The sequence below is a fragment of the Sinohyriopsis cumingii genome, chromosome 1, assembly GCF_028554795.1.
Source record: "Sinohyriopsis cumingii isolate HCF-2022 chromosome 1, ASM2855479v2, whole genome shotgun sequence".
Lineage (NCBI taxonomy): Eukaryota > Metazoa > Mollusca > Bivalvia > Unionida > Unionidae > Sinohyriopsis > Sinohyriopsis cumingii.
Window position 1 is genome coordinate 117,533,322 of NC_142961.1, and position 13,435 is coordinate 117,546,756.

A 13,435-nucleotide genomic window follows, 5' to 3' on the forward strand; every position below is an offset into this window, starting at 1 on the left:
TATGCCTTAGATCTGCGGCCAAAAGGTCTAAAATCCGGACCCAAAATCGCATTCTGATCTCGAGCGAATTTTGGGTGAAAAAAAAAACGGGTCCAAAAAATGAAGTTTTTCTCTCTGTATTTTGTAGTGCAACTAGAACTTCCAGATTATTTGATATCATTTTAGAGCTATATCTGTCTGCTTTTTTTAAAAACCACCCATGTTGGTGTATCTTAAATGGCCTTGATGCTGCAGAGCTTTGAAGTAGGGTACAGCCTCATCACGCCTACAGATGGGATCGGGGCTGAATCGATTAAAGACATTCTGGATTATATCATTGTGATACATGAACACTCAGCACATCACCACATTCCAGGCTATTGGTACAACAGCACATTCAAGATTGGAATTCATTTATAACAATACCACTGAAATTCATTTAGAACAATATATACTTTTGGACATATGATAAAACTTTTATTACTATTTGGGATTTAATTCACAATATTGCAAATTCTTGTTAAATTTTCACTGTATTCCATGGAAATAAATTATTTGTTGTATTTTATGAAACTTGTTGGTTTTTGCTTTTCTGTTACTTAGTTTAAGACCATGAAGACAAAACACATGGCAGTTTGTTCTATTGATTATGCCCAGAATCAGATTTGCAGGATCATTATGTGATGACAGATCTCGGTCAATGCACTTTACAGTTGGGCCTGGCTTATAAGTGAGTATGTACGGTATGTAATGTTTTATATCAGAATGGAACACAGACAAAGACTACAGAGACAGAAACCTTTTAATCTGAAGTAACCAATGGCCATTTCATTTGTTGAGAAAAAGGCTACTCTTTTTACCTTACCCATTACTTCCTGTATTTCTCAATCTGCAGAAGAAACTTTATGAAATAAACATACAGAAAATTAGAATGAACCCCCAAAGTGGCCATTAGAAAATTGTCTACATCCTAGGTTCAAAATACACAGTAGCAATCAGAAAATGTGCAGTTTTATGGGATTGCTACCTAGCAAAAGAAATTTGAAGAAATAATGACACTTTGGTCACTTGGCAATTGAACTAGCTACTGGATTAAAAAGTGAGCATCAATTTTCTACTGGATTAAAAAGTGAGTATCAATTTTCTACTGGATTAAAAGTGAGTATCAATTTTCTGCTGGATTAAATAGTAGCTATCAATTTTCTACTGGATTAAATAGTAGCTATCAATTTTCTACTGGATTAAATAGTAGCTATCAATTTGCTGCCAGCTACTTCAGATTTTATTCTAAGGCAAAACATTTGCTTGATGCTGCAAAGTAGAACAAGAACTATTGCTCTATCCTTGACATTAGTGTTGGTGGTTGGTATTGGCCCTGGTGTCCACAAATAAAAAAGCATGTACAACTTTACTGCATTTATTTAATCCCACTAAAATCACCAAACTAGATGATTGCTTTCCTCTATCCAGTCAACAAAAAAGGTCACAGTGACCACATTTTGCATAATACTGGTTAAGTTTCTGCATTTTACTCATGACCATAAGGGTTTTCTTGCAACATGTTTACATAAAGTTATATCGATATCAACAAAAGTCATTTTGATGAACATCACTTATTGTCAAAGTAGGTCATCATTGCTAATATTTTATGCTTCACTGATTTGGTTGAAATTTTGTGACTAATGTTCATTTCTCAGGCCTGTTCCTGCTAGAATGAATGAAATTGATAATGATATGCATTTCTGGTTGGAACACACCCTTACAACAAAACAGACTCATTAAATGGGTGGATGGGTTGTCTGGTTTAATGCCATTTTTCAGCACATAATACACTACACATGGTGGTCAGTGTATTTAGTGGAGGAATAACCCAGGAAGACTCTGGGAAAATCCACCAACCCATTGGAAACTATTGGCAAGTTTTTTCAACATATCTGTTTTTTTGAGCCAAGACTCAAACTTATATGGACAGAGGTGAGCTTTGTGATCCGCAAAGGCATGTGCCTCAGTCCAAATGCCCACCAAGGACTCTGCATATCATGACATATCAGCTTTTAATGCTTTTGATTAAGTTATGCTTACTACACAAGTTTTTAGCATTCTATATGCATTAAAACCTAATTAGAATCATTAAGCTTGACGAGTTGATGAAGCTTGGCAAGGACTACATCCTTACCAGAAAACGAGGTCTCTATGACCTGTATTGCATGCTACACTGTGATCTGGCTTAAGTTTATTTAGAGTTCATCTATTGGGTAATGTTTATGCTGGAGTCATAAAATTTGATAATTGAATGCAACTTGGTTAGTACATGTTAAAGCATGTACAAATGTTGTTGTTGTTGTTGTAGGGTTTAACACCATTTTTCAGCACAAGATAGGCTATACATGGTGGCCAGTATTCATGGTGGAGGAAGAACCCAGGAAAACCCTGGAAAGAACCACTGACCCACGAGAAGCTACTGGCAAGCTTTCTCACATACCCACAGTGGCCAAACCCAAGACTCAAATCCATGTAGACAGAGATGAGATGGCAGTGATCTGTAACAGTGAGCGCTTTAGAGCACTCGGCCACTCGGGGCCCCCGCATGTACAAATGTACAGCCTATATTGCATATCAACCATACTTTGGAGTGGGGTTTATATCAATTAACTACTGAGGGAACATAGGGTGCTAACTTTGTAAAGCGTGTACATTATTTTATAGATTCTTTGTTAAGTTTCTTTGTTTTGCACCTTCATCTCAAAAGTAAGTCACTGTGATCCATATTTCACATGTCAAAAAACTTTGGTCAAATTTTGTGTTCATTTTTTTATCATGCTCTGTTCACACCTGAATTAATGAGCTAGATGGCTGCACCTTTATGTACTAAGTACAAGAAAAAGTCACTGTGATCTACATTTCTCATTCTACTGGCTCATTTTTTTGGTTTCTTTTTCATTCAGCTAAAGACCGCTGAAATTTTTTGCACCCTGTATACAAACTGTTAAAGATTGTCTCCAGAAACCTTGTGACTGATGCATCTTGATGAGTATTACACTATCACTGCAACAAAAGAAGTCTATGTGACCTATATTTCATGCATATGTGGCTTGGGTTAAATTCTGTATTTTAACTTCATGCAAGAATCATTAAACAAAATGATTGTATACATCTCTTTAATAGCACACCAGTACAAGAAAGGTAACTTTAACATACATACCACATGTTCCTAGTTTAGGTTAAGCTTCTGTGTTTAGCACTTCATTTGCATGCTATTTATATATTGTACAAAATCCTGAAACTTAGTAAGGGTTCTGTTTTGAAGACCTCTACAAGCTTGTAACAGCAGTCCAATACAGTTAATATTTTATGCTTCACCAACTTGGGTTAAATGTTGTATTTTAACTGACATTTCTCGTGAACTGTTCATGATAGAATTGTTAAAGTGATGATGATGTAAATCACTGTTAGTACCACACCCTTATATCAAAAGCAGCTCCTTGTGACCTATATTTCATCTTTTACTGGCTTTGATTAAGGTTTTACAGCCATCTAATGACTCAACACATTTTGGCATGCTGTAGTGATACTATCTAGAATCATGGAACTTGGCAAGAAGATACTATGCCATCATTGTGTGTGTGTGTGTGTGTGTGTGTGTGTGTGTGTGTGTGTGTGTGTGTGTGCAATAATGGCTATATAGCAACAATTGAAGGTAATAATGCATAAATACAAAATTACCCACCCCAATAACTACTTCAGTTAGAAAAGTTGCCAATATTTCACTGTAATGATTACTACAGTCTGAATATTTTGTGGTATTTTTAATGTTTCCATTATCTCTGCTGGAGACTACAATAACCTTCACTGAAAGCAGCTTTTTTGTGTAATTATTGATAATCAAATTATGGTTATATGGGAACTCAGCTGTAGTGGATACTGAAATTAATTACTGATGAATGATCTATGCTTCTAATACTGGCTGTCATGTAATGTAATTACTAATGCATGATCTATGCTTCTAATACTGGCCGTCATGTAATGTAATTATTGATGCAAGACATATGCTTCTAATACTTGCTGTCATGTAGAGTAATTACTGATACACATTTTGAGCTTTTAATACTGGCAATCATCTAGAGTAATTACTGATGCATGATCTATGTTTCTAATACCGCCTGTCATGTAGAGTAATTATTGATGCATGATCTATGCTACTAATACTTGCTGTCATGTAGAGTAATTACCGATGCACATTTTGAGCTTTCAATACTGGCTATCATGTAGAGTAATTACTGATGCATGATCTATGCTTCTAATACTGGCCATCATGTAGAGTGATTACCGATGCACATTTTGAGCTTTTAATACTGGCTATAATGTAGAGTAATTACTGATGCATGATCTATGCTTCTAATACTGGCCATCATGTAGAGTGATTACCGATGCACATTTTGAGCTTTTAATACTGGCTATAATGTAGAGTAATTACTGATGCATGATCTATGCTTCTAATACTGGCCATCATGTAGAGTAATTACTGATGCACAATTTGAGCATTTAATACTGGCTATCATGTAAAGTATTTATTGATGCGTGATCTATGCTTCTAATACTGGCTGTCATGTAGAGTAATTACTGATGCACCTTTTGAGCATTTAATACTGGCTATCATGTAAATTAATTATTGATGCATGATCTATGCTTCTAATACTGCCCGTCATGTAGAGTAATTACTGATGCATGATCTATGCTTCTAATACTTGCTGTCATATACAGTAATTACTGATGCACATTTTGAGCATTTAATACTGGCTATCATGTCAAGTAATTATTGATGCATGATCTATGCTTCTAATACTGGCTGTCATGTAGAGTAATTACTGATGCATGATCTATGCTTCTAATACTTGCTGTCATGTAGAGTAATTACTGATGCACATTTTGAGCTTTTAATACTGGCTATCATGTAGAGTAATTACTGATGCATGATCTATACTTCTAATACTGGTATCATGTAGAGTAATTATTGATGCATGATCTATGCTTCTAATACTTGCTGTCATGTAGAGTAATTACTGATGCACATTTTGAGCATTTAATACTGGCTATCATGTCAAGTAATTATTGATGCATGATCTATGCTTCTAATACTGGCTGTCATGTAGAGTAATTACTGATGCATGATCTATGCTTCTAATACTTGCTGTCATGTAGAGTAATTACCGATGCACATTTTGAGCTTTTAATACTGGCTATCATGTAGAGTAATTACTGATGCATGATCTATACTTCTAATACTGGCATCATGTAGAGTAATTACTGATGCATGACATATGCTTCTAATACTTGCTGTCATGTAGAGTAATTACTGATGCACATTTTGAGCATTTAATACTGGCTATCATGTAAAGTAATTACTGATGCATGATCTATGCTTCTAATATTGGCTGTCATGTAGAGTATTTATCTCTGCATGTTTTGAGCTTCTAATACTTGCTGTCATTTAGAGTAATTACTGATGCATGATCTCTGCTTCAAGTACTGGCTGCCATATACACACATTTGTATCGTAAATATACATATAACAGAGGATCACAAGAAGGATTAGTTCCATTCAACTAATCATATCACCCTCTTTAAAAAAGTGATGATGGTTATTATTATTATTATTATTATTATCATTATGTTATTTAATTACTGTTACATGCTTTCTGCTTCTAATACTGGTTGCTACTCCAAGGTTATTCAAAAGCCTGTGGCTTTTATACACACCATAAAATCTGGCTTTGAGGGGTGACAGCGATAATCCCTTTAAAGCAGATTTTAAAAATACTTTTTTTTATAAAAATGACATAATGTTTCACTGGCTTTTGTTAACTCATTATAATACTGTTTCTTTGATATCATATAAACAAAACATTCATTTTTATTGTTTTACGTCTTCTATGTCTTGACATAGTATGTGTCAGTATGCATATGGTTTTAAGGCAGGTCAGCATAATACCAACTACATAGTACTGGTTACAAGTTATACTAAACAACTGTGAAGACAAAAAAATTGCACGAAAAAAAGCTTTAGTCCAAAAAGGAACCAACATTTTATTGTCAGTATTATATCAGCCTGATTTTATTTTCTGAACCATAAATGTTCACACTGGCTGCTTAAGAATACAAAAAGCTTTCTAATGGCAACCAGCGTAATTGCAGATTATATTCTAGTTATGCTTTTCAGATCACGATTTTTGGTTAATGATGCATACCAGGAAAGAAATAGCAATAATTTTAATGAAAAGCGGAAAGACATAGCATCACCAGCACCAAGTCACAATCACAGAAAAAGCTGGATCAACATTATATAAAAGCTTTGATCGCCTGTCATACAAACTGCCCAGTAAAATTTCCTCTACTTACAGGTAATGCTTCCAGAATTTTTCTCTGAAATGCACATATACTTATTTTTTAAAAGATAATAACCAGTTGGCATGATTTATATTGTATCTTTATTACTGTAGCAGGGAGTGCAAAGTAAATTCTGATGTTATTGTGTAACATGTTTGATTAATTTAGTAATTAGTAAATGCAAAAGTTGATTATGGATATCTTTCTCTAATTATTATCTTGTTTTATTAATGATATTAATAACTGAAAATTGAACACTAATCTAGCTAAAGTTGTCTACTGTTGAAACCATAATTCTGTGTGTTCAAACACCATGGGTGAATCACAATTTGATATAACAATAGTACTGGTATATCAAATTGCCTTATACCAATATTTTAAAAAAGCATATGGTATATATGGATTGCTGGAGGATGAGAACTAACTGCCATGACTTTCATCATGGTTTCAAGTACTTCTTGGAACAAATTATAATTCTCCAACCTGTTCAGTTATATTGGTATCATTATATATATGGCTGTGGTTAACCATGTACATTTCTTGTACAATTTGTGTCTTTTGGGGATTTTTTAAAAAGCTTTAACAACTGTTGTCATATCAATACAATGTCTACAGTATGGCATTTCGAGTGCTGTCTAACACCTGAGGATCATGCTGCAGACATGCAGCAACACGTCCCACCCAGTCTCATTATCATGACACCATTCCAACCAGTCTGAATGCTAACATCTTAATCCTGAGAACCAAGCAGTCTGAATGCTAACATCTTAATCCTGAGAACCAAGCAGTCTGAATGCTAACATCTTAATCCTGAGAACCAAGCAGTCTGAATGCTAACATCTTAATCCTGAGAACCAAGCAGTCTGAATGCTAACATCTTAATCCTGAGAACCAAGCAGTCTGAATGCTAACATCTTAATCCTGAGAACCAAGCAGTCTGAATGCTAACATCTTAATCCTGAGAACCAAGCAGTCTGAATGCTAACATCTTAATCCTGAGAACCAAGCAGTCTGAATGCTAACATCTTAATCCTGAGAACCAAGCAGTCTGAATGCTAACATCTTAATCCTGAGAACCAAGCAGTCTGAATGCTAACATCTTAATCCTGAGAACCAAGCAGTCTGAATGCTAACATCTTAATCCTGAGAACCAAGCAGTCTGAATGCTAACATCTTAATCCTGAGAACCAAGCAGTCTGAATGCTAACATCTTAATCCTGAGAACCAAGCAGTCTGAATGCTAACATCTTAATCCTGAGAACCAAGCAGTCTGAATGCTAACATCTTAATCCTGAGAACCAAGCAGTCTGAATGCTAACATCTTAATCCTGAGAACCAAGCAGTCTGAATGCTAACATCTTAATCCTGAGAACCAAGCAAGGCACTTTTACAAGTTTGGGATTATAACCCTTGACCTCCTGCATTCGAGACGAACACTCTAACCACTTAGGCCACCAAAGGGTTGTAAATTTATTGTACACAAACTCTACAGATTGATCACAAGTATTGAGATTTGGGGATTATTTATATTTTGTGAAGATGTTAGCACTTACCACCTCTCATCTTTCTGGTTTCTGAATTTTGTTAAGAACTTGCATTTGATTCAGAATCATAGCTCTGTAATTCTGAGCAAAACATTATATAAGTTTGTAAGGCCATTTACCGGTATTTTTGTTTTAGCATGTCTTCAGCATAATTTATAATTAAATACAGGCTAAAAGTATTATACTAAATCCAGTATGTTATAAATCTACCACTAGAAAATGTGAGCCAAAATCTATAAAATATGGGACCAACCATTCAGTTGGTGTTGGGGGGAGGGGGGGCTGGGATTTTCTTTAAAACCAATATATTTTATTTTATTTTAACATGATTAATAGTTATTCAACTAAGATAATGTATATAATTTTTTTATTCTCTTTAAATCAGTGCAAGAATATTTTTTTAAGCTACCCAAGGGTCAGAAGTTTCTTTCCTTCTTAAAATCTCAGGCTTCCCCTGTCCCACCACCAATGAAATGGTTGGTCTCTATTAATTCAATATACCAGAACAATCATTCTGCTGTAAGTTTATATGTTGAATACCAGCACAAAGAAAGTAAGAAAAAAAATCAATAAATACAACTGATTTCATAATTTACATCAAATATCAAAATAATAATCATAATCATAGTGTAGTAATAATAATAATAATAATAATAATAATAATAATAATAATAATAATAATCAATCAATCAATCAATCAATCATGTTAACCCTCCTGGATATCCTGAGGAACCTAAAACAAACACAAGTAAACATGCTTAAAAACAAAATTATAGATTATATTTCATCTGACATGCCAAATCAAATTAATTTTAAAAACCTAGTGAATTAAATCATGAAAAAGAAACATGTTTAATTAAAAAAAGTCTATAAGCTAGTTGTTACCATGTCAGCAATGTTCTCAAGATTTTCTAAGAGGGAATTATATTGAAGATTAGGAAGCTGAAAAAGTTTCAAAAGTAAATAAAATAAACAACAATGAAGGTAATTAAATTATCTACCATTCAAACTTCCTTATAAGTCTGGCCTAACTGCAAGCAACATAGACCCTGATCTGCCATTACTCCAAGCAGACTGCAATGAACCACATCTAATGCATTATGCAAAGTCAGATTTTTTTGTTTATGCAGTTTGCAGCTGGACTCAACTTATAAGCAGATATATATGGCAACTCCTACCCAACTGAGAACAGTGTTGACCCAGATCTGCTTTCACAACAATTTGGAACATTTGTGTTTCTTTCAGAAAATCCACCATGGACATGATTCTAGGGATATGCATAAATTTTGTATAAATGCAGCTACCTGAATACCCTCCATGATATTACATGCCTATGACATCTATCACCTATGTCTCATTTTGGTAACTGAATACAATGACAATATTTTATTGTTTTGATTGCCCTTCCACTTCCTGACTGCCAGTATGGGAACTAAGTCTTAATATAATATCAACAACAACAATATATAGTCTCACAAGTTTGGCAAGAATGTCAACACTCGGCCTACACCATGGCTTTGTTTTGATCAAATTCTGTCACAGATATCCATGCTCACACTTCACACTTGCCAATGTATCAATCACGTACTGTCAATTATTGAAACTAGTTTTGTCAGTAGTTCAGCTGCTGACAGTCATCAATAATCATTGTAAACAATGTACTTGAGAATTCCCGACTCTTTCTTTACTTTGTCAGCAATGTTCTCACTGTTTTCTCTTGCTTGACCATAATGAGTAATCAATGTGATCATTACCAAACTGGCATGTCACACACATTTTCAGGAAAAACGTAAAGCTCAAAGATATAGAATGTACTAAAAATCTCATGGTCCATGAAACATGAATGTATGCATGAACAATCTGTACCCAGTGTACTGCTTTGGCTTCCAAGTAAGTATCGTTTGATAAAATACTTCATTTCAATCCCTTTAAAGTGATTGATGATGCATATGGCTTTAAGAAGCTTATTGCAGAGGGTCCCAAAATAGCAGTGAATCTCCAGGGCACTCGGCTTTCAGCAGCATAAAATAAAATCCATGAACATGCCGCTTCATGGCAATGTACAGCAAAACATGAATATGAATTTGTATGATCTCATTTTATGTTTCAAAGAATTTACGATAATGTTTCCGTCAGTCAAGATACCATTTATACTTGCTTATAAGTCAAGTCAAACTGCAAACAACAAAGATCCTGATCTTCGGTCTCATAATGTACCTGAAGATCAGGGACTATATTGTTTGTTCTACCAATTACTTGTAACAAACTGCACATACCCAGATCTGCTGGTGCATGTTGCAATGGCAGATCTGGGTCTGTGAATTTTGCAGTTGGACTAGTCTTATAAGTGAGTATATATGGTGGAAGAGAGTTAAAAATGCTTTATATGGCTGGTTGTCATCTGCTGTGTTTTTGACTTTCACTGATCTTATAACTGCATGCAGCATGCTCCACTTAGAACACCATTTTCCAATCCAGGTGATACAAAGTTGTTTCTTTTACATTTTTGTGGGTGTTTTTCGTAGAGTTCACACAACATTATATTATGGCTGATATCTTATCTCAGCTAATGGAATAGATCATTCCACTTTCCATTAAAAGCTACCTTTCTTGGTCTGGTTAAGTTTTCATCATTAGTATGTTTATGCTTTGAAATTGTGAATAATGCTCTCTCAAATAGAATACTATATGACTGATATTCATTATTGTCTCATCTAGACATATAAGCCTACCAATTACCCCCCCCCCCCAATTTATATTAAAATAATTGTTCAATGAGAAGTCAATCTTTGAAATTTACCACACTAATGTTCACTAAAGGATTCAATTGCCCTTTTCTATCCCTATTTAACCAACTAAGTGTATAGTAGTACAGTCTTTAGGCACACATCTAAAGGCAAAAGGTTGCCTCTACTATTCACCTCTTTAATAAACTTGAAATGCCACTTTACTATTAGACATCCAAACAATGGAACAAGCAACATTATGGTTTATGAACTGTGTTATCTTAGGTTGACCATGCAGATATACTGGCCAGAAACTGTGATAACCACTTTAAGAAGAAAATGGTGCCATTCAGTGTATTGGTATCAAATTAGAATGAAACATCTGCAATCTATGTAATATAATAGATACTTTGGACTAATCACTTCCATGGTGTATTCAGTTTGTAAAAAATTGATGGTGATCTGAATCCTGCCAGTGTTGGCTGTACACTCCCTGTTTGCTAAATATCAGAAGTAGACCAAAATGCATAGACCCTGATTATTACAGCAGATGATGGCTAGGGTTTGCACTGTTTGCAGTCAGGTGTGTTTCTACTCAGAGACAAATATGTGCCACAATGTGAGAAAATGTCACTTCAGAATCCCCTCCTCCCACCCCACTCAGATGTATTTTCTAAATAAAAAATGCAGTTTCTTTGATGGAAATATAATAAATCTTCACAGAAATATAGTACAAAAGTTTTAATATATAATGCAGCAATGTAATATGTTCTGTTTTGTTTTACAATGATGTCATATTGTTTCATTTTCTCTCATGGTTCATATATGCATAATCACAGGGAACTATCCATTTGTCTACTAGCACCACATATATTTTGGGAAAGCTGTTCTATTTTACATTTTGCAGATATTGGCAGAAATATAAAGTGAAAATGACAAACTGCCTGCAGAACATAGCAAAACTAAATTTGTGAGCACAGCACAAAGAAGTCTATTATACATGTATCTTGAAAAAAGGATTTAAGTCAAAAGCAAAATGATACAAGGTGTCTTGCAAATTTTTTTATGATGCTTATTTAAAGAAGTGTGACAAATATATTTTTTTAAAGAAGCACAAGTTCTATTTGCTCAATAATCAATCTGACTTCATACAGACTTAAATACGTGGAATAAAAAATGATTTATTTATTTATTTGCCAAAGGGTTACAAATATTTGAAGTACTACAGTTACAAGGAGCAGTACGTGTATCATTTTAAAGCCAGGAATACTCAAAATTATCTTTACAGAACAAAGCTATATAAAGCAGATGATGATTTCAAATACAACTATTTTGACTAGCGGGCATTATGCTATTAATTTTCTGGTAGGTTGTATCTTTTTATGTTGTACCATAAACTGACCTTAAGTATGAATGAAAATGGAATATTTACATTGTGAATCCACTATGAGGTAGCTGAATACATGATCTATTTTTCTACAATGCAAACGTCATGAACACCATCACAATCACTATTATTTTGCAAACACAGCATGTCATACTAACAGAGTTATTTCCCCTCCTCTGTTTGATAAAAAAAAAATCAAAATACATGTAATAAATTATCAGGTGTTTGAAAGCAAAAATGTTAGCAACGATCAAACAGTAGACATAAACTTGAATAAATGCCCAGGCTCTCTGCCATTAAAGTTTTAATCAGCAACTTGAGTTAAAAGTGTTACTTAGAAATCTAACTCGATATATATGACTGCAGCCTTTTGATTGGTCTGAATATTTCAAGTTAGATTAGGAGTAAAGTAAAGTTTTATGACAAATGGGCCAGATTTAACATTTAGAATTGCAATAGTGACACTATAAATGCAAATATACTACCAAAACGGCACAAAACATTTTCATTATTGGCAGGAATCAAGCATTCTGCAAGACATCATATCAAGTTTGTGACTGTTGTTAGAACAGATCCCCACATGTCAGATTATAAATGTTTTCATATCATATGTACTTGCTTAAAAGTTGGGTCCAACTACAAACTGCATAGATTGAGATCTACCAGTACATTTTGTTGATGGCAGATCTGAGTCTATGCACTTTGTATGGAGTAATCAGTAGAACAAACAACACAGCCCCATATCTGTGCATTATTCAGTGGTAGATCAGGGTCCATGTTGTTTGAAGTGGGATTTAAATTATATGAGAATATATATGGTGTTAATAATTTTGCACCAAAGTTTCAGTCGAATTGGTATATGACCTTCAAATACTTTTACACATCTTCACTTGCTAAGGGTCATTGATTCATTTTACTCCATATTGACCATTCACAAATGTACCTAGCCAAATCCATCATTCTAACGAATTCAGATTAACGAAAATGATTCCATCACATTGTGCTCGTTACATTACCCAGGAAGTTAAACTGAAGAAATTTTAGTGGCTTCTGCAGACAGTGACGTATGTCACAAAGAAGTTAAACCTTTATCAGAAAATCACAAAAGTTTTCTTTTGAGTCGAGGCTAGATGATACTAGTGAAACCACTGTACTGAAAACATAAATGGTCACGTAACAAGCTTTCAGACTGATTAATTGATTTCACATGCAATAAACACTAATTCTTTCATTCACATAAAGGCATTTGTTCAAACAGTCTTGACTAGTTACATATGCCAGGAGTCAATGTGAAATGAAGTGGATTAATGCCCCTGACAAGCAATGATGTTAACAATGATGACCACTTTTTTCCAAACATTACTGCCAGTTATGGGTTGTTTTCACAGACGTCACAATTGTGTATGCAAATACCC

At 34.3% G+C, this 13,435-nt stretch overlaps 1 protein-coding gene across 4 annotated transcripts in view; it reads right to left on the reverse strand.

The window, feature by feature from the left end:
* The window catches only part of LOC149807722 (receptor-type tyrosine-protein phosphatase epsilon-like), a 294,518-nt gene that overhangs the window by 24,923 nt on the left and 256,160 nt on the right, over nt 1-13,435 (reverse strand). For 3 of the 4 annotated variants that reach the window (XM_089969783.1, XM_089969765.1, XM_089969790.1), the window contains one exon: nt 6,376-6,399. The exons of the other annotated variant lie outside the window; for it this stretch is intronic. In XM_089969783.1, coding sequence (XP_089825909.1) covers nt 6,376-6,399 — 24 coding nt within the window. The remainder of the gene's footprint in view (nt 1-6,375; nt 6,400-13,435) is intronic. 4 annotated transcript variants of the gene reach the window in all.